This window comes from Bacillus rossius, chromosome 17 (assembly GCF_032445375.1).
Source record: "Bacillus rossius redtenbacheri isolate Brsri chromosome 17, Brsri_v3, whole genome shotgun sequence".
NCBI classification, from domain to species: domain Eukaryota; kingdom Metazoa; phylum Arthropoda; class Insecta; order Phasmatodea; family Bacillidae; genus Bacillus; species Bacillus rossius.
Genome location: NC_086344.1, coordinates 28,786,819 through 28,813,848, shown reverse-complemented (window position 1 = coordinate 28,813,848; position 27,030 = coordinate 28,786,819). Strand labels below are relative to the sequence as shown.

The 27,030-nt window shown below is 37.2% G+C and overlaps 1 protein-coding gene across 1 annotated transcript in view; it reads right to left on the bottom strand.

The window, feature by feature from the left end:
* Positions 1-5,093: 5,093 nt before the first annotated feature.
* The window catches only part of LOC134540831 (uncharacterized), a 61,983-nt gene continuing 40,046 nt past the window's right edge, over positions 5,094-27,030 (bottom strand). Inside the window, exons 3-6 of the mRNA XM_063383798.1 lie at positions 25,249-25,425; positions 20,766-21,017; positions 13,711-13,791; positions 5,094-10,876 (exon numbers count right to left, since the gene is read on the bottom strand). Coding sequence (XP_063239868.1) covers positions 10,673-10,876; positions 13,711-13,791; positions 20,766-21,017; positions 25,249-25,425 — 714 coding nt within the window. The 3' untranslated portion in view covers positions 5,094-10,672. The remainder of the gene's footprint in view (positions 10,877-13,710; positions 13,792-20,765; positions 21,018-25,248; positions 25,426-27,030) is intronic.

The window sequence follows — 27,030 nt, the reverse complement described above, 5'->3', positions numbered from 1 at the left end:
GCAGTAGCAATAAGTATTGCTTTTAAACCCAAAAATTAGCAGTTTTGCGTTTCCTTTGGTGCTCTTTATCAATACTGCCAAATAATTGACAAAACTTCAACTTTGAAAGCTGATTATGAAACAAAAAGTATGAACTATAAACATATTTTTTTTTTCATTTCGTTGAAAATCGGTGTCTAAAAAAGGGTACAAGTTTAACTTTGTTAAATGTAAAAATAAAACAATGACCGGGATCGGGTCATACATCCCTAAATGCGTATCTATACAATTTCTCCACCCCCTTACATCGGTGATGCAGATATCATTAACTCTACCGTCGTCGCTAACAACACTCAGTCCTCGGTTCGTCATGTTATCTCTCCACTACTGCAACGATGACCTCTCGGTACTAACCCCTCCCTCCTTCCCGAGTCTTGCACGCACTGCAAGTCGGCGGTTATTCCGTCTCAGTGACTGACGAACGGGTTGAACGACACCACAAGCTTCTCGAAGCAGCCGGCCAGGGGGCGACGAACTACGAGCTGACGATGCGGAAACACACACGCGCTCGCAACGGCACAAAAACTCTCAAAGAACCGTCTCATCCGTCCATCAACCATTCAGCCAATCAGATGGCTCCCCCCACTTCTCCCCGGAAAAATTGTACACAGAGAAAAAGGTTTGAATCAAACAAATATTGGTTCATACATGGCGAAACAAAAATTTACTTGGTGGAACCAAATATTTTGTATTTTTAACCAAACTCTGTAAGTAACAAAAATAATTTTTTACACCTGACCAAATACATATACATTTTAGTTGACGAAATCTTTTTTTTGGGTCAAAAATAATCTTTCCTTCTACAAAATATTTGTTTAAATTAACAAAATATATTTATTTCGCCATGTATAAACAAATATTTTGTTGAGGCAAACAAACCTTTCTCTCGTTTTACCAGTCCTTCCGTCAAAAAACCTTGCCAAGCTTTGACTTACGTCGGACGGACGGATGAAATTGGAACCTAAAAAAATGTCTGAGAGGCATTGCCTGTATCCGAATACTCAGAAATACGTCCGTAGCACACATATACACCCAACATCCCTTAGTGAATGCAGTCACAATGTTAATGATACATTTCTAAAGCACGGATTGCATCCGAATTCTTTTTACCGCTAGTACTCTTGACAGTGATTCACGTAGCCATTTTGAGTCATTCAGCAAAACGTTACCAGCAGCGACATATTTAAAAGATTTATTTTGGTTTGGATGTTATAAATGAAAGTGATCTAAAGATAAAAATACTGCAATTAATGCCAAGTTATAAAAAAATACTTAGGATTAGCATTAAATGCCAATTTAAGTGTATTTTTGCCTTTCGATAATTTATATTTTACGGCTTTATTTGTCTCCATTTGAATTATCACTTACGCTTATAACGTTTTGAACAAATGTTATGCCGAAAATATGAAGGAATATAAAAATAAAGTAAAACACGATTCCAAATTTAATTAACGTACTTAACATTAATAGAACCTTATATTTTAGGCGACCCCGATAATTTTACGCCTGCTAACCCATTAGTAACACCAACTCATATTCAACCCGAATGATATTACTTATTTGCATATGCAATTATACGATCCATTTCTAACAAATTAGGAGGTGTAATTGCATTAATAATATCAATCTTAATTTTAATAATTATACCTTTATATAAAAGAAATTTCCCAGGAAATACATTTTATTCTATTAACCAATTAACATTTTGATCAATAGTAACAGTAACAACACTTTTAACAATTATAGGAGATAAACCAGCAGATGTCTGTTCCCGAAACGTCGCAACTGCTTTGTCGTATGAAGACTAGTATGTTCGCATGTGCTGTCGTCGTCGCGTTGTACACATCGTATGGTCAGTTCCATCTCCGGGTTCATTTGTGCTTCGCTGTGCTGTCCAAGCTGGTTTTCCGTCTTTATTTAATGCTCTTGTTGCAATTGTCTCGTCGTTGCCAACACACACTGTTCATCTGCGCTGTGATATGTATTGTTGGATGATTCCTTAAATGGAATTCTTTGTTCTTTTCTACGCGGGATATGCATTTAATTTTTGACATCAGCTGTTTTTGTGTATTTGTATTTGTGTATGCAAAAAAATATATTTAAACTTTTTATTCTCCATTGAAAAAAATTATTCAAAGATCGTATAATACCACTTGTTGCTTAAAGTGATTAATTTGAAGTTGAAACTGAAATAACAAATAAAGTTTCTTGAATATGAAGTCAGTACTTTTTAAATCATGCCAAGTTTCTTAGTAATCCATTCGGAACATTTTAGGTGATATAAAAAACAGACTTTTTTTAACTTTATATTTGATTTCTCAATACGAACGTTACATAAATTTTAGTTTCTTAATTTGTTTTATTTATAATTTAATTTTATGTAGGGACTTACTTTCTAGTTTCGCTAACCAGATGCATCGGATAAGCGAATTTGAATTTGCCACGCAGGGCCTTAAGTCCCTATGGTCTATTGGCTGTCATATTCCCCATCCTCCCCAAGTTTTCCCTTTCTTTCCGTAGCAATTTTTCCGGATATCCTAACCGGTTTCCCAGCCAGTGAAAACGCCTGGATGTTATGCAACGAGAGCACGGTCGTTACCGAACGACCAGTAATAGAGAAAGCATTTTAGATACGAGCTCATCGAGTCTGGATGAAGTTTAAATAAACAAAGTTCCACGACCACCACAAAAAGTTTTGCCATCATAAAAATGCGACTTTAAAAATATTTTTGTTTTGCAAATGAACTTAAAAAAAAATGTTTGGGAAGTAAGGTTGAAGATTACCACCAATATATTCAATGAATTAAGATTATGACAGCAAAGTTTGGTTGTACTTTTTAGAATTTTGTTCGAATACACATTCGGAAGTTTAGTGTTCCACATTAAATATTTATTCTATTATTTGAAATAAAGTAGTTGCTCCAATTTCAAAGGTGTATACCAGCCTCGAGAAAGCTCTTCTCACTGCATGTCGTATGTGTACTGTCTATTTTTTTTGCTATTAACATGTAGATTGTTTGTTGGATTCAAAAGCACACATCTTGTACAATGTTCACCTATAAGAGTGAGGGTGTGTACAGGAATGTAAAGTAAACGATTATAGCGTAAAATCTTTTACAGCACAAAATACAGGGACGGTTTCAACATGCATTTCTTCTGAATTAAATCAACACAGAACTTTATTCATCACTCAGTGACAGACAGAGTGTACTAGAAGTTCCGACCAAGATTGCTGGCGTGAAAGTAGTAGTTTAAACTGTGAGAAGACTCCTGAAACTCCAGGGAAAAAAAAATCACCCCTGCGTGGTAGGCAACTTGCGTTTCGGCCGTGATCTCGTGGTACGTCTTGTTGCTTATCATCCAGGCGTTTTTCACTGGCTGGAAACCCGGTTATGATATACGAAAAAATTGCTACGGAAAGACTGGGAAAATGGGGGAGAAGGGGAATTACGATAGCCACGAGACCAGGGGGGGGAAGTTACGGCCCTGCGTGACAAATTCGCTTGTCTGATGCTTCTGGTTCACAAAACTAATAAGTATGTCCCTACATCATTTTACATTATGAATAGAAAAAATGAAGAAACTAACATTTATATTACTTATGTATTGAGAAAATAAATATTAAGTTAAAAATTATGTCGGTGTACCTATACTACCTAAAAAGTACCGAATTGATTACTAATAAACTTGGCGTCAATTAAAAAGTACCTACTTACTTTATTTTTAAGTAACTTTATTTGTTAATAGGACCTTTGCTAACTTAAAACATTACACTTTGTCATTACGAAATTCCATCTGTAAAGACATGTAAGAAGTTTGATATGTTGTTACGGTAATTATTGTTCCGAAGCTTACCAAGAAAAACTTATATTAGATAGGAATATTAATCTTTCTATAATTAGCATATTTATTTTTACCATTTTCTGAAATTCCATTCCTAAGGGATGTGAACGGAATGAATCTAGTTTAAAGAAGTGAAAAATCGTATCTACATAATCTACCATAGCATTAAGTAAGAAACTCAACATGAACATGTAAACAAATTTGCGTGCTGTGTTTGTTATTTTTTTAATATTCATCTGCTAAAGTTGTCATAAAGGTGTGATTTTGGGCTCTTAATAAAAAAGTAACATTTTCAAATTTAATAAATAAAATCATTTTTGTATGAACAACAAATGACCAAACACTATCAATTCATTTTGTCAGCGTCTGACATTTTAAACTTAAAATGATGAAAAGACCATTAATTTGTTTTCTAAATAATATTTGAAAAGTATATTTGTGATGTTCATCATGTGGGAAACAAGATAATATATAAAATAAATAATAAATAACACCAACTCTTATTTATCACAGTTTGAAATTTAAACCCTAACAATTATACATTTTTATCATTAAGAGATTTGAAAGTGGCGAGTTTGGTACATGAACAAAAATTGGTCTTATACTTCACTGGAGTAGTAGGGAATAGAATAAGTATGAATTATACACTTTTTAATTTACCTATTATGGGAATGAGATTTATCTAGCAAATCGTAATTCATATTGAAAATAAATAGGCGGATATTACCACTTTCGAAATTCCGACCCTGAGTTTTATTTAATGTAACCTTGTAAAAACATCGATGATTTATTGAGTCTATTACTTTTATTAAGGATGTTCTAAAAGAATCACATCTGTTTTTATATAATTGTAATATAAGTACTACATTGTGTGAGACTGGAATTCGTCTGAGCTAATCCGCGAATGGTCGTCTAGATTTGACTAGGTTGAATATATTTGACTAGGTTGACTAGATTTGACTAGGTTGACTAGATTTGACTAGGTTGACTAGATTTGACTAGGTTGACTAGATTTGACTAGGTTGACTAGATTTGACTAGGTTGTCTGGTTGAGTTTACGAAAGATATGCGCAACTAACTCAAAACAAGTTATTCTAAATGGAATATAGTCGAACCAATTGAAATATTTTCTTTATAAAGATCATGGTTAAAACATTCAGAAATGTGGATAAACTAAAAAACCAATGATGTCAAATAAATAAACAAAAATATAATATTCTTAATTTATTCACACAAATAAAGTCAAAGCTCCCTGCACGATTACTGAAAGCAATACAGCACCTATTTCAGCCTTTTGAAAATATGTTTGTGAACAGTGGCATATGTTTACAAAAAAGCGTATCATTATATAAAATAAACGTTTTATACAAGTCAGAGAGTGAGAGGGAGACATGTCAACAAGGTTTTAAAAATTGTTTATCATTTTTCATTGTGTACTTCATCAAAAGCTCAAGCAATAGCGCAGTGATATTATTTTGCGTAACAAAACATTTACAATATAGAAGCTTCACACAGAGTAAAGTACTGAAAACAGAACGACTGAAAAATACGTTTAGATAAACTACAATCAAAGTTAAAAATTAAGTTATTTATTTGTTACAATTTTGTAACATTTTGTAAAATATTTTCATAAGCAAAACATCTTGTTGACACACTATTTTTCGAGATGGACATTCAGACTAAAATTTTTATTCCTACTTATGAGAGAAAGTAAAGTAATTAAGTACAATCCCCACACCTGAACTGGTTAAATGAATTCTGATTTAACAAAGTAATTTACAAGTTGTTTTCTGTACAGTTTGATAAGTTTAAAAAAAATTGTTTATTGATCGCTTCACAATAATTGCTGATGTATAGTTTGAAAAGCACAAGTCACCAGTGAAATACAGTGATTGACTGATATTAGAATGGCTCAAGTATCACAGATAATTTGACATAAACATGCAGAAAGCAAATACCCTGGTTCAACTCACGTACGTATCATAAATAGTGACAATTACACACAAACAATCGTCTCTTTAAATAACACAATCTAAATATTTAGAGATGCAAAATACAAAAACCCTCATATTTTTTTTAAAACTAAAATTTTACATTCTCACAGAAAAAAAATTCATCTATGTAGTACAAGACACGGCGTTTTGATTAGCAGTAGGCCCGTTAATATTTTGTGCATAGTTAAAAATAATAAACTCTGAAGCAGAAACTATGCTAATACTACTGTCGAGATCACACCTTTTGAGCAATATTGTCTGTCTGTACACTCCGATAAAGAAGAACCAAGTATTTAAAAATAAATAGTGTGATGTACATAGATGAATATTGTAAATCACGTGTTAGCCTACATAAAAAGTACACCACTCTATAAATGGTTTCAATACCCATCATAATGAGAATATTTAAAATTTTACTTTTCTTTGCAAGCTTAGCACCTTTTGTGTTTCGTCACCTCTTCGAGAATACTTCACAGGACTTTATTATTTTATAGTTTCGAAGGTATCATAATGTAAGAGTGCATCAGTTTCATAACCTGAGCGAAAATGCTTCATTTCAAATACATAAAAATTTGTAAACAGTTATAAATATCTAACATTTGGGTTAACAATATAAAACAATTTCATTTTGTTACACATCTTAATAGGTCCCATCCAATATAAACTGACTTTCGACACCAAAAATACATTTGGTGAACGTAGTGGGCATTAAACCACATGTTTAACTAGTTATATTCTATGCTTATAGGCTCATAATTATCATCAAACTTATGACCCTCGTGGGATGCAAACTCGCTTCGAGGAACAAGAAAATATTCATTGTAAGAACAAATATTCTATGTATCTTAGGAAGATGGCAAATAGGTTTGATACATGACAGCTGGACTTTTCCTTATCACATAAACACTTTTTATCATGAAATTTAAACTGCCTGGTATAACAATTCCACAATTTAAAAATTAATAGTTTTTAAATGTAACTAAACATTTTGTATCTCTAATATGAACACTTCATAACAAAGTTATCTGTAATCAAATTTATTTTTCTATGGAATAAACTTTTAAGTTACACTTTTCAAGATCATTAGTACACAACATTTGTGCAACATAATAAACTCAACATACAATATTCGTTAAAGCAATGGTTTTCTGACATCATATCGTGAAGTTTGTGGATAAAAGTTAAACATCTGCATTTTTTTTTTTTTTTTTTTAGGTTTTTGGTTGGATCCCACAATAAAACCCTTTACATTAATTAAAATTTTGAAAAGTGCCACAACTTCTCCTTGTACTATTTTTTAAATGTATTTATCAAATTTGAGCAGAGTGTAAATAACAACGAATTCTGCCACACCAAAGAGCAAGTGACATAAAACCATTTTTGTACTGCAACATACATTAAATTACAGTGTATTCCGCTGTTGAAGTAAATGACAGTGCATACCACTATAAAGAGTGATGACAATTTTGCCTGTAGTATCATGGACACTGAATGACAGTAAAATCCAGTGCTACGATCTTTTTTTATTGTGATTAGTATTACTACAGTTTAGTGTGGTTTACACAGACTCATGATAGTGCAGCTCCGAAAGTTATGTGTACAACGGTCCTCGCTGACTTTTACTCCAACAGTTGGTTGAAGAATTTCCCTGAATTAAGCCTTACGTCTGAGAATGTTAATCCGTCATCAACCCAGAGAAATGTTTTGCGGAGAGAAACCTAGGAATACAATTTTCTAAATCACTGACGTGACACTGTAAACAGTGGCGAGGAAAACTGTACTTTCCAAAGCCGTCACCCACAGTTGGTTGACGAATGTGTGATGAAAAGGTAGGAGGAAATGGCCATCCTTGATCAAAGGAGAATTTAGATTGTCTCATAGATGTGTTATTGTTGATGCCAATTTTTCTTTTTTTTTGTTTTCTCTTAATAACTTTTATTTAATGGCCATTTCTATAAATTTAAAAGACTGCCTCTTTTGCATTTGCCTTTCTATAACAAATATTTTAAACAGATATTTACCAAGTGTTATATAATGTGCGTAAATAGTTGTGCAATGTTTTTGTAATTATTATTACTTAAGCGATATTTTACAGCAATTAATCACATATAGTTAATATCTATTGAAAATATATGTGACACAAAAGAAAAGATAAGAGAGGTATAGTGTTAAATTTACAGAAACTGCCCTTTACTATTTGTAACTCCGAGAAAAAAAAAACATTCTGTGTGAGACTCCACCTTATGAAATGACAAAATAGTGTGGGCGAATACCTTGCGATTCATTGCTGGAAAAATGGCGATAAATATACGACTTATAGTATCATACAGCCATCCTTGTATTGACAGGAAAGCCTCTTCAAGGAAGAGCAAGAAGAAGAACATGAGAAAGAGAGTGAAGACAACAAGGGAGATGAGAAGGATGAGGAGGAGGATGAGGAGGAGGATGAGGATGAGGATGAGGATGAGGAGGAGGAGGAGGAGGAGGAGGAGGATGAGGATGAGGATGAGGAGGAGGAGGAGGATGAGGAGGAGGATGAGGAGGAGGATGAGGAGGAGGATGAGGAGGAGGATGAGGAGGATGAGGATGAGGAGGAGGATGAGGAGGAGGATAAGGAGGAGGAGGAGGATGATGAGAATGAGTAGGATGATGAGAAGTAGGAGGATGATGAGAAGTAGGATGATGAGAAGGAGGATGATGAGAAGGAGGATGAGGAAAATGAGGAGAATGAGGAGGATGATTAGAAGGAGGAGGAGGATGAGGAGGATGATTAGAAGGAGGATGATGAGGAGGATGATGAAAAGTAGGAGGATGATGAGAAGTAGGAGGATGAGAAGGAGGATGAGGAAAATGAGGAGAATGAGGAGGATGATTAGAAGGAGGAGGAGGATGAGGAGGATGATTAGAAGGAGGAGGATGATGAGGAGGATGAGGAAAAGTAGGAGGATGATGAGAAGTAGGAGGATGATGAGAAGTAGGAGGATGATGAGAAGTAGGAGGATAATGAGAAGGAGGAGGATGAGGAGAAGGAGGATAAGGAGAAAAAGTATGAGTAGATGTAGTAGAAGTAGTAGACATTATAGAAGTAGCAGTATTAGTAGTGGCAGTAATAGCTGTTCGCAATGATTCAAATTTAGGGTAGTGGTTCTTAAAGAATAGTCCGCTGGATTATGCAGTCTTTTTAATATTTTGAGTGTCAAAAAAATTTAAATATTTTTTTTAAATTATCAGCTTTTAGTCTAAATAATAAACTTTCTAATGGACTATTTTTACATAATAGTTACATTATTTAATCTTCAAATAAACATGAAATTGTTTAAAATTATCAGTTAATAAGTTTTTAAGTTTATGTATATTTGTCAGATTAAATTTTTCATGCCCCCTCGCGTATTTCCTGAAATAAATACCAATAATATGTCTGAGATTTGCCAAAACCTTAAGTAAAGAACCAGTTGGTCCTAAGTAACCAGTGCCTAAGAATCCTTGGCTAAGTGCATGGACAATGAAGCGGCATGGTCGAAATATCGTCATAGATCTTTGTCATGACACATTTATCAACGAGTCGGTATGGAAGAGTTTGAGAATATCCGACTGTCCAAGAAGAAAAGTCTCATCCTGAGACGGATAGATGGTGCCGTCCGCACGGATCGAAATTTTGAGACGCGGATGGCAAAACGAACATGTACGAAAGTCCACATAATCCATCGCTGATAAAAGCTTGACGGATCACCCCGGAGGTGGTCCCAGGATGTCCTCCATGTACCAAGAGGAAAGTTCCATAAACGAAGTATTTTCATTGTTCGCGTTGACCAAAAAGTGTAGGACGCTGACGGTGAAGTGGCATGGTCTAACTTCCTCAAAATCCATCAAAGACGATTGTCATGGAGGTGGTTCGAGGATGCATTAATGTATCTCCGCATCAAGAGGAGATGCCCATCTGGGATGAGTTGCTGAAAGTAGTTAGTTCCAGAGACACAAACGAACGAATGTCTTCGCTATCAGGTCAGCATAACGACTTCACCATCGAAGCGGACCAAGTGGTGATGTCAGAAGGTCTTCACTCCAAGAGGGGATGGTGAAAGTCTCGTCCGATTCAGGAGTTTGCGGACGGTGTGGAACGTGTTTCGTCACAGATCCATCCATCGAAGCGGACCAAGTAGTGATGTCAGAAGGTCTTCCATTCCAAGAGAGGTAGTGAAAGCCTCGTCTGATTCAGGAGTTTGCGGACGGTGTGGAACGTGTTTCGTCACAGATCCATCCATCGAAGCGGACCAAGTAGTGATGTCAGAAGGTCTTCCACTCCAAGAGAGGTAGTGAAAGCCTCGTCTGATTCAGGAGTTTGCGGACGGTGTGGAACGTGTTTCGTCACAGATCCATCCATCGAAGCGGACCAAGTAGTGATGTCAGAAGGTCTTTCACTCCAAGAGAGGTAGTGAAAGCCTCGTCAGATTTAGGAGTTTGCGGACAGTGTGGAACGTGTTTCATCGCAGATCCATCCATCGAAGTGGACCAAGTAGTGATGTCAGAAGGTCTTCACTCCAAGAGAGGTGGTGAAAGCCTCGTCCGATTCAGGAGTTTGCGGACGGCGTGAACGTGTTTCGTCGCAGATCCATCCATCGAAGTGGACCAAGTGGTGATGTCAGAAGGTCTTCCACTCCAAGAGAGGTGGCGAAAGCCTCGTCAGATTCAGGTGTTTTCGGACGGCGTGGAACGTGTTTCGTCGCAGATCCGTCGGCTGATCCCGGGCAGACGGACGTTAGATGATAGATATGGAGAGAGACGGAGACAGGGCAGCCTCAGGTGGACATCGACTTGGGCGGAGGCGCCAGCAGCGACGGGACCTTGTTCTCGCGCAGGTTGAGGCTCTCAGACCTGGCCAGACCCTCGGCGGGCAGCTCCACGTGAATGGGCGTCACGTTGCCGTCCTCGTCAGCCACCTGCAGGCCGATGGTGCGCCCTATCTTGGCGCTCGCCTGCCGGAAGCTGTCAGACAGCTTCTCCTGCGAGGAGAGAGACAAAGAACAATTTATTATCGTTCCCAGGCTTTCACGGGCCATTGTCTGAAGTAGCTTGGCTTCTTGGGTTGTAGTCGCGTCCTCGGCGAATAATTCATCAAACGTTTCGTTCTACATTGTAGTCGCCATCATCAGGGAGCAGAGTTACCCACTGTTACACCTACAGTAGGTAACTCTTCTCCCAGATGATGGTGACTGCAATGTCGACCGAAACGTTGGTGAATTATTCGCCAAGGACACGGCTACAACCCGGAAGCCAAGTTACTTCAAAAAATTAATATCACAGTTCAAACCACCCAACCGTGTTTGGAACTGCCAGGAGATGACCAGCTGTTTACACACATAATACCATTATTTTCATGGTGGAACTGACATAAAAAAATTCAATGTTTAGTTTATAAAAAAAACATTAAATAAACACAGATTTAGTAAAAGAAAAAAAAATGAAACCTTTCACAAACTAATAAATAAGGTAATATTACTCATTTAAACACAGCAACTTTCTTTACACGTACAAACACATGAAACTGTTTCCGAAAATATCAAACAGAGGTTTTGGGTGGCTCACACACATCGCACAGACCATCAGCTGAACTACAAGCGTCTTCACCAAATATTCATGTAACAATAAATTATTACATTTATGTATTATGTGGTTTTTATGTATTTGCAACAGTCCCCTGCAACAATTTCCCAGAAAAAGGGCTAACATATGGAAAAGTAGCCATAAAGTCAATGTTCCTAGAATTCGCGGGATCACTGGCCCTTATTTTTTTTCGAGAAGGGACACATCGGAGAGCCCGATGCTATGAAACATCTCTCAGAGAAAATTTGGTCCGGTGGTGGTAGGGAGAATCCTTACCGGAAAAAAAAAATTCTCAAGTTTTTTTTTAAAGAGAACCTGAAACTGAAATTTCAACGAGGTGTTTTTTTTGCTGATGCATCCTAATAAATATCTATATTTTTCCTGACGAATCATACCCGGGCTGACTTAATGGACGCTAACGTTCAAATGCAGATGAATTCGAGTCACTACGCGGGTCAGTAAAATCTTTGAAGGTTTCTTAGAATAAAGTCGAAAGTTATTTGAACAGAAACTAAAAACACATAGTTATAAACTTTGGATTATTCTTTTTTTACCTTTAAAAAACCAATTTTTCATTACAAAAATATTAAAAAAACAAGGGGAAAAAATTGGTTGTCTGTAAAGTCGGTTTACGGACGATAGTTTAACGTGACAACGTCATAACAAAACATTGATGAAATGATTGCATACTTTTATGAATAAAATTGAATCATTTTTATTTTAATAATAAAAAAATAAATACTTGAAATTATACTAGGAATCAGATTTTTACAATACAAGAATAATTAACCTTTATTGCCGAAATTGTTGTTGTAATAAGCAATGAAAACCACATTAACTTTTCACTTCACTTTATGAACAGTCGACGAAACAGTTCACGTGTAGATGACTTGTAATTAATTTTAAAAAACTGGCATTTAGATGCGGTGTAAGCGTACAATGAGCGTAACGGGACACAGCGTAACGGAACAATGTGCGTAACGAGACAATTTTTCGTGCGTGCAGCCGGCGTTCATCGATTTATTAGATGTTGTCACGTCAAAAAAACTAAATGGACAGGGTCGGCAGAGTTGCTTAATGGGACAAGTTTCTTAAATATCTTCACAGTGGACTAATGTTCGTCCGCTGTAGTGAAATCTGTCACGTAGGTTTCCCGCCAGAGGCAGGGTCGGTATGGATGGAACAGGCCTGACGCTCACAGGAGCCGACTGTTCTACCCTAGGGACAGACCTGTCCACGCAGTAATTAATGAATGCATGCGTGGACACCCACTGCAACGAATGTAAAGCTGTAGCAAACCGCACGTATTCGGAACTAAGAGTAACGCGTGCGCCATCCAGTACCGAGTAACGAAACGTTACACACGAATGCATTTCGTTACTCGCATTTTTTTTCGTAGTATGGAACAGTTTTCACTTGCAGTTCTACACTTCACCTATTAAATCAAATTAAATTTAGAATGACTTAAACAAAAGTCTGGTTCAAAATACGGAAAAGTGAAAAAAAAAGCACCTTACGCAGTTTAGTATGTAATGTATAAGTATGTTTTCTACAAATTACGAATGTTGCGACGCCGCGACGTCATACTGTACGCGTACGACAATACGACTCGATTCGTTGCTACAACTTAACATAGCATGTTATGAGGTATCAGAAGTAACGAGTAACGTAACGATACGATAGTAACGAGTATTAATTGTTATAGTAACGAATACATACAGGTACGCTTTTTGACGTGACAACGTCTAATAAATCGATGAACGACGGCTGCACGCACGAAAAAGTGTCCCGTTACGCACATTGTTCCGTTACGCTGTGTCCCATTACGCTCATTGTACGCTTGCGCCGCATCTATCTCTCTTTCACTCGACTGTTTATAAAGTGAAGTGAAAAGTTAATGTGGTTTTCATTGATTATTACAACAACAATTTCGGCAATAAAGTTTAATTAATCTTGCATTTTAAAAATATGATTACTAGTATAATTTCAAGTATTTATTCTTTTATTATGAAAATAAAAATAATTCAATTTTATTAATAAAAGTATGCAATTATTTCATCAATGTTTTGTTATGACGTTGTCACGTAAACTATCGTCCGTAAACCGACTTTACAAACAACAAATTTTTTTTCGTACTTTTACACCTCTAAACGAATGAGTCATAAAAAACCTCGCGAAGGAGGGGGGGGGGGGAGGAGGGGTAGGGAGGGAGAGGCATGTCGTAGGAACTGACCTGCACAACGTTGATGCACATGGACGTAAGCGCCAGTCCGAACACCAAGTAAACGATGGATGCCATCATGTACATGGGATGCTAAAAACAGGCATTAAAAATATACATATGCGTTACACTGCTACATGCATTCAGACACATTATCAGGAGCATTAAGTTATACAGCACGTCCCAAAATTAATGCAAGAAGTAATTTCGGTAAAAAAAAAAAAAACAGAGTTTTTCATTAAAAATTTTAAATTTTTTTTATTGATTTAGAAAGTATACAGTAGAGGGTTATGCACCTGTGCGTTTGTGCTCTGCCAATCCCACCACAAAAGTGAAAAATTAAACAGGTTACATTCTTGTTCTTATTTAATTATATTTGGGTGCTTTCAAATCTTACGTGAATTTTGGGGCACACTACATATTTCCGTAAAATAATTTAAGCATAGGTAACATTACATGGTGCATATTGATAAAATTGAAATGTAAATGACTGCTCTGCATAACACCGAAATGCAAAGTAAAACATGAAATGCAATACAATACACCAGGATCATTTAAATTTATGTAATAAAATCTAATTTCTATTTAATATTTAGTAAAAAAAACTAAAATGTGAAATTTGAAATTATTTTAGCTCCAGAAACAAATTAATACCAAAACTTAATCAAATATTTTTTTTCCTGCTAATAATTGTAACTTTATTAGTTCCAATAACATTATTTGTACTGATGCATTAAATGGGTTACATGCGATAATTTAAGCAATTGTACATACTTATTTTAAACACAATCGGCATATATCTAACATTAATTTAAACCAAAATTTAAAAATGATAGCTTAAATATTTTACAACGAAATTGGTCATAATATAAAATCATTAAAACTTGGCTGAAATGTTAATAATTTTACATTATTAATAACAATTCTTAGGGCGAGTTTTTTCCAACTTGGATTGACCTCATTGTTAATTAAGTGTATTTTATTTAAAGGCTACAAATTTTTCACAATAATGTTTGACATACCATTAAAAATAATATTATAACTTTTGAATGAAATAAAAATAAATATCACATCCATAAATGTATTAATTTACTACCTTCTCTGTGAAGTGTGTTGCTAGTATATGATTCCCTCACAAAATAAAGAATATAGAGAGAAAATACGCACTGAAAGTTACGGTTAAATAAATCTATTTTTTGTATATTCAACACATATATTTCTAAATATAAAAAAAAATGCTTTGTATTTATTATGCATGTTTATTGTAATTGTGGAGACAGGTTGCTTTATGTCTTATTGGCTGAGGAAATGTAAAATACAATGAGAATAGATAACTAATTAATTATTCGTATTGAGAGAATACACGAAATCTAGGGTAGGCCTACTCTGCAGTGATGCAGAGGTTTTCGTATATTCCTCCCAAATATTTCCCTGTGTTATTCACTAGTAGTTAAGTTTGTTCCCTAAACCTCTATTTCACACTTAATGCTTTCCTGCAATATTTTAGACTTAACTTCTGGCCCTAGCCTAGAAGAATAAACTATATAAGTTAATTATTCCAGGGTAACATGACACAAATAAATCATAACGCAGTCTGATAATGACTGTAATTAAAAAAAGAGTAAATATTTCCTCGTAGAAGAATGTACAAAATCATCAAGTAATTTTATTTGATACTATAAATAAGTTTTGGAATTTTACAAATAAATTCGATGAATACTGGTAGTCATTTTCTGAAGTTTATAGATAAAACCATGTGAAGTTAAACATACATTACAATAATGTGTGTTGTAGGAAAAAAAATTAAATTTTGCATTCTCCATAATTTTAATAAACACAGACTTCTCTCACCCCACAGTAACATGTTAAATTTTTATTATGGCACTACGATAAAATATCTTGGCAACAAGTATTGAAAAAATTCTTCCTATTAAAACTTACAACAATGTTTTTTTTATTATTTTTTTTAATCCAGTGAAATGGTTTAGAGGTACTAAATTTGAATGGAAAAATCTAAATTTATATTGACAAATCGTTTAGTTTTTAAATTAGAGCTAAATAACAAAAATTATCTTCAGTAACAAACAAATTTTCAATTACCAAGGCTATTAAAAACTATTGGTTAAATTAATCTCAAAATTGCACTATGAACTATTAATACTATCATTTACAAATAAAATTATTTTTAAAGCTATTTATCATGCTCAATTATAAACAGCAATAAATACTTCAAAAATGTTTTAATTTATATAGCGCTTAGCAGCCTATCAAAATAATACTATCTACTTACAAGTCATTGAAGGATTTTTTTTAAAAGCGTTCAAGCTGTGCAAACTGCCCCAAATAATACAGAACTCAGCCTATGCAAGGAATTATGAAAATATGGCTATAAATGAAAGAGCTAGAATTATAAAAATAGATTTTATTTGAAAAAAAAAACTTTGCTGGTAGTGGTCAATATGTAAAATATTAAGTTTTTATTGTCAGAAAAACAAATTTCTTCCAAACACACAAAATAGTGAAACATTAAAAAAAGTGATATTTAATGGATGTATAGAAACATTTTACACAGAATAATTAAGATTTTACGATCCAAACTCGGTTACACGTTCATCACGAAAAAAAAAAAAAATTTCAAAACATACATACTATTTATGGCCTAAAGTGCTTCCAAAGGCTGCTTATGCCTTTTATACTGGAGGTACACAAAGTTCGTGTTACAAATAATAAAGAAAATAATTCAAAATGGAACTATGAGGGTTTTTATATTGTTTAGTTGGAATTTTTTTTTAACCAATCCAAAACTCATCGCTATCGTAAAATAAATTTCTTTGAAATAATTAGAACAAAAAAAAAAGTCACAAAATTGTGTGGAAAACAAAGGAAACTAACGGAAAATAATCAATTATTTAAATGAAATCAGTTCGTGACAGTGATACATTTTTGGTGGTTATAGAAATTATATTAATTAAAAATTATACAAGAGGCTAAGGTGTCCTTTTGAATAGTTCTTATTATTTGCTGTAAACAAGCTGTAATCCCAATTCAGCGTAAATAATATTGGGTAAGCACTTTACACCGTTAGTTCAATACATAAAATTCCAACGTATTTTCGTGATGAATTTGCATACAAAGTTTGTCGATCCATTAACGATTAATTTTTTAGAACAGTGTACATCATTTGTGCACCACATTGCAAATAACGTGCTGTTAAGACGAGGTGTGTATCTAAACTACGTTCAGTGGAACAGTATACATTACTAAGACACAAAAGCTTTGCTTCAATTCAGAATGAAAAATATATATTTTAAATATTTACCTCATAATGACTATAATATACAATTATTATTATTCAGTGAAAATTTACGTTTGATTACTGATTAAATTGGGAAATAGAATAAAATGTTGGTTAGTCAGGGAGTTAAATACTCGTTTAAATACTGAATACGTTAAGAAAGTTAACATCTAAATGAATTGTTGGTTAATGAGCCAAAATTTGAACCTGAAACATAAGTTTATGTTTACAAGATTTATTTTAGTAGGTTTATAGTCCTTTTAGATTCTACATTGAATTTAATGTTACTTACTACTACAGATTGAATCGAATAGCATAGCATATGTTTAATATTCTGTGTTAAATTAAGTCATTAGATATAATAAAAAAAATCTCAAGGAATTTTGTTAGTTTACTTGCTTTTAAGGGGCTGGGGTAAATCGTTAGCAAGGTAAATAGGAGATAGAACAAAACTATTTTTTCATGTATTTAAACTTTCAGAATTATTAAAAATTGTTACTTGTATGTATATATGGAATGTTTTCTAAAAAAAAAAATATTGACCGAATTTGTATTAATAAGAATCCAAAATTATTTGGGCGTAGTTTTGTTTTGCCATAATTTATTTAAGTGAATGTGTATTTTATGAAAGCATTTTCATAAATAAAATTGTAGCTATAAGAGTAACTCCTTGAGCACAAATTTACCTCAGATTTTTAACGTTAATCAAAAAAGGGTTTGGAATCATATCTTCTGAATACCCACTTGGAGAAAATTAGAAGTTTTTTTTTATATATTTTTAGTGCTTTTAGATTTTATTTTAAAATTTGAAAACAATTATACATTAATGGACTCTCATAATACAAAAATAATCTAATCTATGAAAAACATCAACGATAAAATCACGAATAAAATAACTAAGCGGTCCACCAATTTATGTTATACTCTAAACAGTGGTATCAGAACAACACGATGTTTTAATGAAAGAAAAAAAATTTGGCCTAATATTTCAAATTACTTACGATTTGTAAATATTATACACTCTAATTAAGTCAGCCCTCATTAGGTACTTTAAGCTGAAGTGAATATAGCTATAATTAAATATAGTTATCATTTTGTTTATGACCAACTTTTCATGGCGCGTGCCATAAAATGTGCGTTAAGTTTGCGTGATGATTCAGATTTAATAAATGAACGGCGTGCTCCATACCGTCAGCTATGAAACATCGTGTTTAATTCGCTATTGCTTTGGAAATAATTTCGCTAAAAATCCATTAAAATATACTTAAATGATTTACAGTCACGAAATTAAATTTCCCAGCAGCAAAAATTCTTTGGAAATATGGGATTGAAATCGTGTTTTTAATACCGGAGACTTATCACGAGCAAGTTTATACCTATTCACAAAAATTAATTCTTCGTATGTGGGAATAAATTACACCTTTCAGATAAAATCAATACATTTCATAGACGTCCTCAAAAAAATTTCACAACGACATGATGCACAAGCATAAAAAGTTTGACGCAAATAGTTAAATCATAGCAGGTGTTATCAGTTTGTGTTGAACAAGGAGTTTTACAAGCATATAATAAGAGATTTGGCAGTGTCCATTAAAATAAAGGAGCCACGTATATTCGTCTTTTGATTTCAAGTACAAGACTTTCTCATAATTATATCATCGTACCAAGTCCTTTAGAACATTATGGGCATTTAAGTTACTCACAATAAATAGAAGAGTCTTGATATAAATTCCCCAATGCCTTCATCAGCAAAAATTTAATAATTAGTCTTGTAAATTAAATTAAGTGAAATGTAAGAAAAGTTTTATAAAAATGATTTCATTTTACATTATAGATGATTAATGCTGCATATTGTATCTACTTTTTGGGTGATTAACTTTACGCAAAATGGATACCATTTACCTTCTCAAATTTAACAGGATGTAATAAGGAGTTCATATATATCACCAAAAAACACGTACAAATAAACAATGAATGTTTCGTTAACGTGCTCAAAGTACAAGCTTAAAAAAACAAACAAAATTATTCATGTTGCGTGCCAGACAAATATGTTCGTGGAATAAAAAGACTAAATGTGTCATAACAAAACATTTTTTCAGCATCGCACAAGCTTACAAACAAGTGCTGAAGCATTGTATTATATCGTGAAAACATAATTGATAAGTCATTACTACTTACACTGGTCAGCTATCGTTCAAGAAAAGAACGCATGAAAAACGAACAAATATCCTGATGTTAGAAACTTCTTAGATTGTTCTTAATCACATATAACATGCAAATAATCTGAATTTACGAGAGTAATAGGTAGAGTCATGCGTAGATACCTATACGTTGTATTTTAATTAATTAAAATTTATGGTTTGATAAAGGTAATTAAATGTTAAAAGTAATTGGCCTTTATGGCATCGGTTTCATAACAATTATGTAAATGTTAAACTAAATCTCACGACACCTAAACATTTTTTATTTGTTTATCTAAAACTCCGAGGATAAAATAAACATGATTGGATCAGAAACTGAAACATCACCAAGGAGATAATTTTGGTCTAGCCAGAACGAAAACTGGTTTATTTACTCATGCAACTCTCGGGTGAAATTCAAAATGAGAAAGAGAGAAAATAAATACGACTGTCCAGTACTGCAGTGATCGGTAACACACAGCCCTGTTTTTACTCTTGGGAATCAAACCATGGAACTGTGACTCATTGGACAGGCTCTCTTTAATGTTTTCGTATCTTGCATCAATCCCATGAATCACTATGGCGTAAGTTCTTTTCTGGATAAGGTTGCATGCCAAAGTAAGATCTTGCTCGAAGTTTGGGGCCTACACATGTCATTACTGAAACAACAAATTTGATGGTATCACGAAGATTTCGAAAAAATGCCTGTCGGCCTACAAACTGATTCGGATGTAAAATTATTATAAAAAAATTGTAATGAAAGAATACGATCGGAAATCTAACAAATGGTGAAAATATAAAAAAGTTTCCACGGTAAAAAAATTACCAAATAGAAAAAGTACCAATATGATAATATAAGCAATGATGAGAACCGACATAAACGAACTAAGACGACAAGGAAAAAGAACAACAGAAGACGTTATGACTTTTTCTAAATTAAGTTTATTTGGTAATTTTTCATTGAGTTTTATTTGTTCGTTTCTGCTATTTGATCAATGGTCAGGTTACCTTCTGAATTATGTACTTTTGATGGTCCTGCAAAATGTTATATGTATATCAATTCAAAATTAGCATTTGGTTGGTTCCTTCGGAAATTATTTAAAGAGCAAAACATTGATTCATGTGTTCGATTCCCGAAATGATTTCAAGACTAAATGGGTGATTGAACACCCTAACTACGATCGAGTGTGTTTCGTGATTGTTCAAGTTTCTTTCAGGTGCATTACTACTTTCGGGAAAGGAATCATAGCGAACCAGTGAGGAAGCAGGCCCGGTTGAACAAAGGCAAAAGGCTTCTCTTAATAATGTGCGCAGGCTTTCACGGCCATTGTGTGAAGTAACTTGGGCTTCAGGGTTGTAGCCGTGTCTGTGGCGGATGATTCACCGACGTTTCGGTCGACATTGCTGTAGGTAACTGCTCCCTGATGATGGCGCCAAAGACACAGCTGCAACCCAGAAGCCAAGCTACTTCAATGGCTTTTCTTGTCGACGACCAGGAGAAAAACCTTGTTCGGATTCCTTAGCGGTGAATACCTGCCACCTGTGCCTGTCGTCGAAAGAAACTTCCGGGGGGTTGCAAGCTCGGTACCGACCTCGGGGACAAAGTCTCCGAAGCCGATGGTTGACATGGAGATGAAGACGAAGTAGAAGGCCTCGAAGAACCCCCAGGTCTCCCACATCCAGTAGATGGTGGCGCCGCAGAAGATGTAGATGACCAGGATCACGATGGCCACGGAGATGGGCAGGTTGAACTCGTCGTCGATCTCGAAGTTGCTGGGCGCCGGAGTCCCCGGGTCCAGACCGTCGACGGATAGGTGCGGCGTCGGCGGCTGCTGCTGCGCCAGCTGCGCAACGGGACAAACCGCGTGACGACATTCCCCCCACCCCGATTATGTTAATGCAATTCCTCTTGTGTGCATGTGCTTTAGGGATGCAGCCACTTGTCTGGTTAGCTGAGTGAGGCAGGGGGGCTACGGTGGTGTCTATGCTGGGATGGGTAGCCTCAGCCCCTGGACATAGCTGCACCTCTAACACCTTTCCGGCTTGTGTATGCGGCGTGATCTGCATCCACGCCCGTGGGGGCTCCGGGGCGGCAGGGCCATTAGGCTAAGAGCGCCGGGTAATACAAGAAAAGGGGGGGGGAAAACTCCTGTGTCATGTAATCATGTGTGCATGTGCTAGTCTTAGAGCTCAGGACACAGCCGACTGTCTGGTCAGCTGAGCGAGGTATGGGGCTGAGGCGGTGACTATGCTGGGTTGGTGGCCCCAGTCGCTGGTCATTGCCGAAGCTCTAATACCCTCCCGATCAACAAAAGAGAGCGAACCCTAACAGTTCTGTTTTTCTTATAAGCTCTGGAATGTTTATAAAAAGGCGAACTGGAATGCTATTCCCACCCTACCCTATTAGGGCGCATATCTGGGAGGTAAACGTGAGAATGCCGGTCGTAAGGTCGGAATAATCTGTGTGCATGTGCTGGAGCATCGGAATCTGCTCGTCGCGAGACACCTAACAATAACATTTAATTTTTACAGTAACAGTGACACCCCGGAGGGCTTATGCTTGCCGTGAGGGGTCCCAGGTTTCTTATTCTTCTGTGTGCATGTACTTGAGCCAAGAAAAGCTGATGCAGTGAGCGGTGATACAGCCCTGGTACTAGTATGATTATTAGGAAATGTTGGACAGGCCTCCACCTGACCACTGGATTTCTGGGTGGTTGAGGAGTCCCAGGTGATGTTTTGGATCGGGGTAAGGCGCCGGTAGTCCTGTCGTTGGGTAGTACGGGTCAGCCGCTTCCTCATTTCGATTGGAAGGAGTGTACCTCTTTCTGGTAGCGGATTACCTACTCGAGTTTTGAGGTGGCTGGAGGGGACCCGGAAGGGCACAGCCGGCTTGTAGTGGGTGTAAGGGCAAGTACAATGTGTTGCGGTCGGCTGGAGGGTTGGTAACCAAAGGTCGGCCCCACACCTAATCATTGAAAGCCCCGGTGGTAGTAGTAGTCTTGACATCTGGAAGGATGCTTCCAGTGCCTGGCTGATATGGCTATATCCATTCTTAGGACAGCTCTTAATCCCTGGTTCAACCCTTTGAGGGACAATGGATCTGATGTTACAGAAGTGCACCCTCGGATAGCATGCGTGTATGTACCATCGGGAGAGGGCCTGACTCCCGCGAGAGAAGCTGACTGCCGTCAGAGGTGTCAGAGCTGTTGCCGGCGCTAGTTATCCGAGACCAGATCCAACAGTTCAGGAATGGTGCAACGATGGAAATGCACAGCCTCTCTGCACCCATGGCAATCCTCGGTCTCCTCGTGACACCGAAGGTGGTGCTGAAGAGGACTCTGCCAGGCGTATACCAGCCCCGGGCATCGTCAGCTTGTCTGAATGGGAACCAGAAATGGTGGAAGGGCGGAATCTGCGGGCAACAGCAGATGCGACTGAAACCTTTCTGGGAGGGGTTCGACTACTGGGCCCTGGTGGTGTATCCCATAAGCCGGTCTCACCGTGAAGAGCCCAATGCCGATGGACAGGAGTCTAGCGCGCCATTGGTGGGTCCAGGACACCTGGGCTTAAATCAGCTTTGGCTAGGAGTGGCCGGGGGAGAAACCGAGACAACTTCAAGGTTCTCCAGCGCGTGTATGGCAAATACACTTATGGTTAGCCTACACACCACTTTAAGAAGTAGTGTTGGATGATCCTTCTTGTGAACGGATCCCCGCTGAGATTTCCTCTGTAGGCCCAGGATCAGATTGGGTAGGTCTCTCACTTGGTGGTGGTGCTCCTATTGCTTGGAGCAAGTTCGGAGAAGGGTTGTCCAGCCGTTGGAAGAGATGACGAGGTGAACGGAAAAAACAACTCCGGTTACTAGCCTGAACAGCTAGCAGAGGCTTGACAGTCGTCCACCGGACCACAGGTTCACTGGGTGAGTGAGGAGTCCCAGTGTGATGAGGTGGATTGGGGTAGGCGCCAGCAGTGCTGATAAGGTCAAAGGGATAAGTACACTGTTAACTGTCTGGTTAGCTGAGTGTGGCAGGGGGGTCGCGGTGGTGACTATGCTGGGATGGGTTACCTCAGCCTCTCTTCATAGCCGACTCTCTAACGGCTTTCTCGATTCACATATACATCGTATTCCGTATCCACGCCCGTGGAGGGCCCCGGGACAGTAAGGAATTAAGCCAAAGAGAGCCGGATTAACAAAGAAAACCCCGTGGGAAAACACGTTGATGATCTACATCTGCATGTGGGTATGTACCATCGCAGTATCTCCTGGTCCTAGAGATGATTTTAAATAACTGAATCTTCGTAGAAACTACAACGTATTTCTCCTCTGGGGTTGTATGTTTCAATATATAGAAAAGGTTAACACACAATTTGACAAAATAAGCGAGTTCTTACGGTGGACAGCTTTTAAGTGTTTTGTTAATAAACCAAGAATATTCTTTTGGATTCATGCTAAAAGAAAGTGGACTTAGTGTCCGTAAATTTACGAAGATTTGTGGTTAAGTTGTAACCTTAATTAATTAAGAACCAAAAATTTCAACGGTGTAGATCCCTACATAATCCGCACTTTGCCTATAAAATAAATCAGTTTAAGTTAGGGTCAGGAAAAAAAATTGAAAGCATTTTGTACCGAGCTTACAAACACATTATTTCTTTAGAAATGCATATTTCGATTTGTTCAGAGAAGCTTTCACTATAAATGGTTTCCTTAAATTTACAATAAAAAACACTTCCGGGTTGTGGCCTCTTCGAAGGCGGAGTATATCACTAACGTTTAGGTCAACGTTGCAGTCGCCATCATCAGGGAGATGTAGATAACTGCTTCCTGATGATGGCGATTGCAACGTCGACCGAAACGTTGGTGACATATCTTAGCCTTAGAAACGGATAAAACCCAGGAGTTAAGAAACTCCAGACAATGGCCTCGAAAGCCATTTAAAACAAAAACAAAAAAAGGGAGATTGTCTGTTAAGTCGGTTTACGGACGATAATTTTACGCGATAACGTCATAAAAAAACATTGATGAAAAATTGCATACATTTTAATTTTCAAATATTACAGTTTCTTGCAAATTTAATTTAAATAATTTGTTTAAATATAATCACGAACAATTAGTTATAGCAAAACACTGAAATCAAATCAATGTCAATAAATAGTTAATTTCAAATGACGAAGTTGGACAAATAAATCAATTTTTTTTTAAATATTGCTGCTTTTAAAAAGCCAGCCTTAACCTGTTTTGATATTATAGAAGATTTTTTCTCGCACGATGGGTGGGCCGTTTCCTTGCACGCTCGGCTCAGGCGGAACGTGACAATGAGTCATGCTTTTTTCCGTGCGTGCATCCGGCGTTCATCGATTTAAAAGATGTTATCACGTCAAAAAAAAAAAATAAGAAAGGGGTCGTTACGACAACGCCGAAATACCATAACGCCGAATGTTAAAATTGACCACAACGCCGACAGCTAGAAAACTGCTGTGTACCACAACGCCGAAATAACAACTGAATGAATTTGTGAGTGTTTCTTAAATGTACCTTAACGCCGAAATACCACAATCAAACCTAACCTAACCTAGCGTAATAACCTAACGTTCCTTAACCTAGCCTATCCTATCCTAGCCTAGCCTAACCTCACCTAACCTAACCTAGTCTAACCTAATCTAAACTAGTCTAACCTTACCTAGTCTAACCCAGGGGCGTAGCCAGGAGGGGGTTTTAGGTGTTAACCCCCCTCCCCCTAGCTCCAAATCTTTAATTAATTTATTATTCATCACTCAAACAAATTTCATATTAAAATTAATAAAAATTTTACCATTACAATATTTAAATTTAACAACCGAAAACTGCTAAAATAGCACTATTTTACATCTTAAAATCAAAATTTTCCCGGGGGAGGACCCCCGGACCATTCGCTTTAATAGGGGGGGGGGGGGGCGGCCGCCATGCTTCTTAACACCCCCCATACACAAATCCTGGCTACGCCACTGGGTACACAGCAGTTTCCTAGCTGTCGGCGTTGTGGTCAGTTTGGCATTTCGGCGTTGTGGTGCGGCGTCCCCCAGAAGAAAGTATTTCACCGTGTGCTGCGGCGGCAGCTGCTGCGGCAGCTGCTGCGGCAGCTGCAGAGGCACGTGGGCCTCGCGTCGCTCGTCGTCGACCGCCCCTTGCATCTCCTCCTCGGCCGCCTGCATCTGGCTGGGCCGGCGCTGGAAGGTGGCGAAGTCGTACACCAGCTGCACTCCCTTCATCACCTCCTGCGACAGCGGGACCACACGGGGTCCGTGAACTTAATATGGCCTTTGAATATATATACTGTATAGAAGTCGCCAGCCCAGGTTTAAATTTCTAATACGGTTTTGAGGTAGTTGGTTAATTCACCGCCGCAATCGCCACCATCTCTAGGGCATCGACTCGTGGTGGTCCCTAGCGGACAAGTGTCGAACTCTTCAAACACCCCTTCCCCCTCCTGTTGAACGACCTTGAGCTGCAGTGAATGATAGGTGGGGGGTGCGGGGAATGACAGCGGGCGACAGTGCTGCGCTCTAACGTGTAAATAACAACTAAGACGATACAGGGCGTTACGGCAGCGCACTGCAGCGGTGAAGTTCCCAAGTTGCTCATCATACGCTTTTGAAAAACGTAGAGTAAATACTATCCACTCGCGACTTCTATACAGTATATATATTCAAAGATATGGCAAAACACGGTGTGCGGCCAGGGACGTCGGAACAGGGGGGGGGGGGGGTGGCAGCAGGGGCGAGTCGCCCCCGTGCTGTTATGCTGGGGGGGGGGGGGGCGGCGAGAGTAGCATTTCGCCCCCCTCCTTTTCTCAGAATAAATGTTTGGTCCTAGTAGTATTTTTCTCAACCAGTAGTTACAAACGTTGCATTGGTGATCACATTGAATATAAAATCAAATTTATTATTGTCAATAAACTGTAAAATGATTGCAAATTCATAGATGGTATTTTATTTAAATTGTACTACATCTACTGTCAGAGTATCAAGCCATACCAATGTTCACAGGTTAAGGAACCAAAAAAATATCTATCGACATTAAATTCCAAGAGCTAAGGGGTAGATCAAATGGGTTAGGTTATTTGTCACCCACTACCCACGACATTATAATCCATACGTATTTAATACATACTACGTCATCAAATTCTTGAAATAGTATAGTTAATATTTTGGTTTGGAAACTCATTAAATAGCACAATTTTGCATCTAAAATTCCAAATTTTTCCGGGGGACTGAGGTTAGTGTGATACATCTTTTCGCCCCCCCCCCCCTCATCAAAACGTTCCCACGTCCCTGGGTGCGGCTGTGTCACGGACACAGCCGTGATGTTGTACGTGAATACGTGTACGTAACCAGGTAATGTTTTCCATGCAAAACTTAAAACACGCTATTTTTGGTATATGTTATAATCATGTTCGAACACTAAGAAGTCCTTCGGGTTTACACGTTTTGTTTATGATAGCAACCATTTCCGTTCGTCTTTTACGTTCCCGGCACTGCTTCACTCGGTCGTATGGTGATTTATTGGTATCATTCGATTGCTTTTGGGAAGCCCTTTCCAACGGTGAACGATTTCTGCATTTGGATTTGGCTTTATGACGCGTATAGGCCGACATTATATAATTTTTTTATTTTTAACACCATATATATTCACTGTAAATATTTTGAACTAATGTTCTATACATGAAATCGATAGATTTTGACGAGAGCTGACGATTGAAACCCTAACGAACGCCGTAGCTTCTCCGAGTCAAAAGTTATACTGAATGGAAATATCGAAAACGCAGCAAAATGACCTCAAAATGGCGGCGCTTCCCCCTCCACCGCGCGCGATGCGTCACA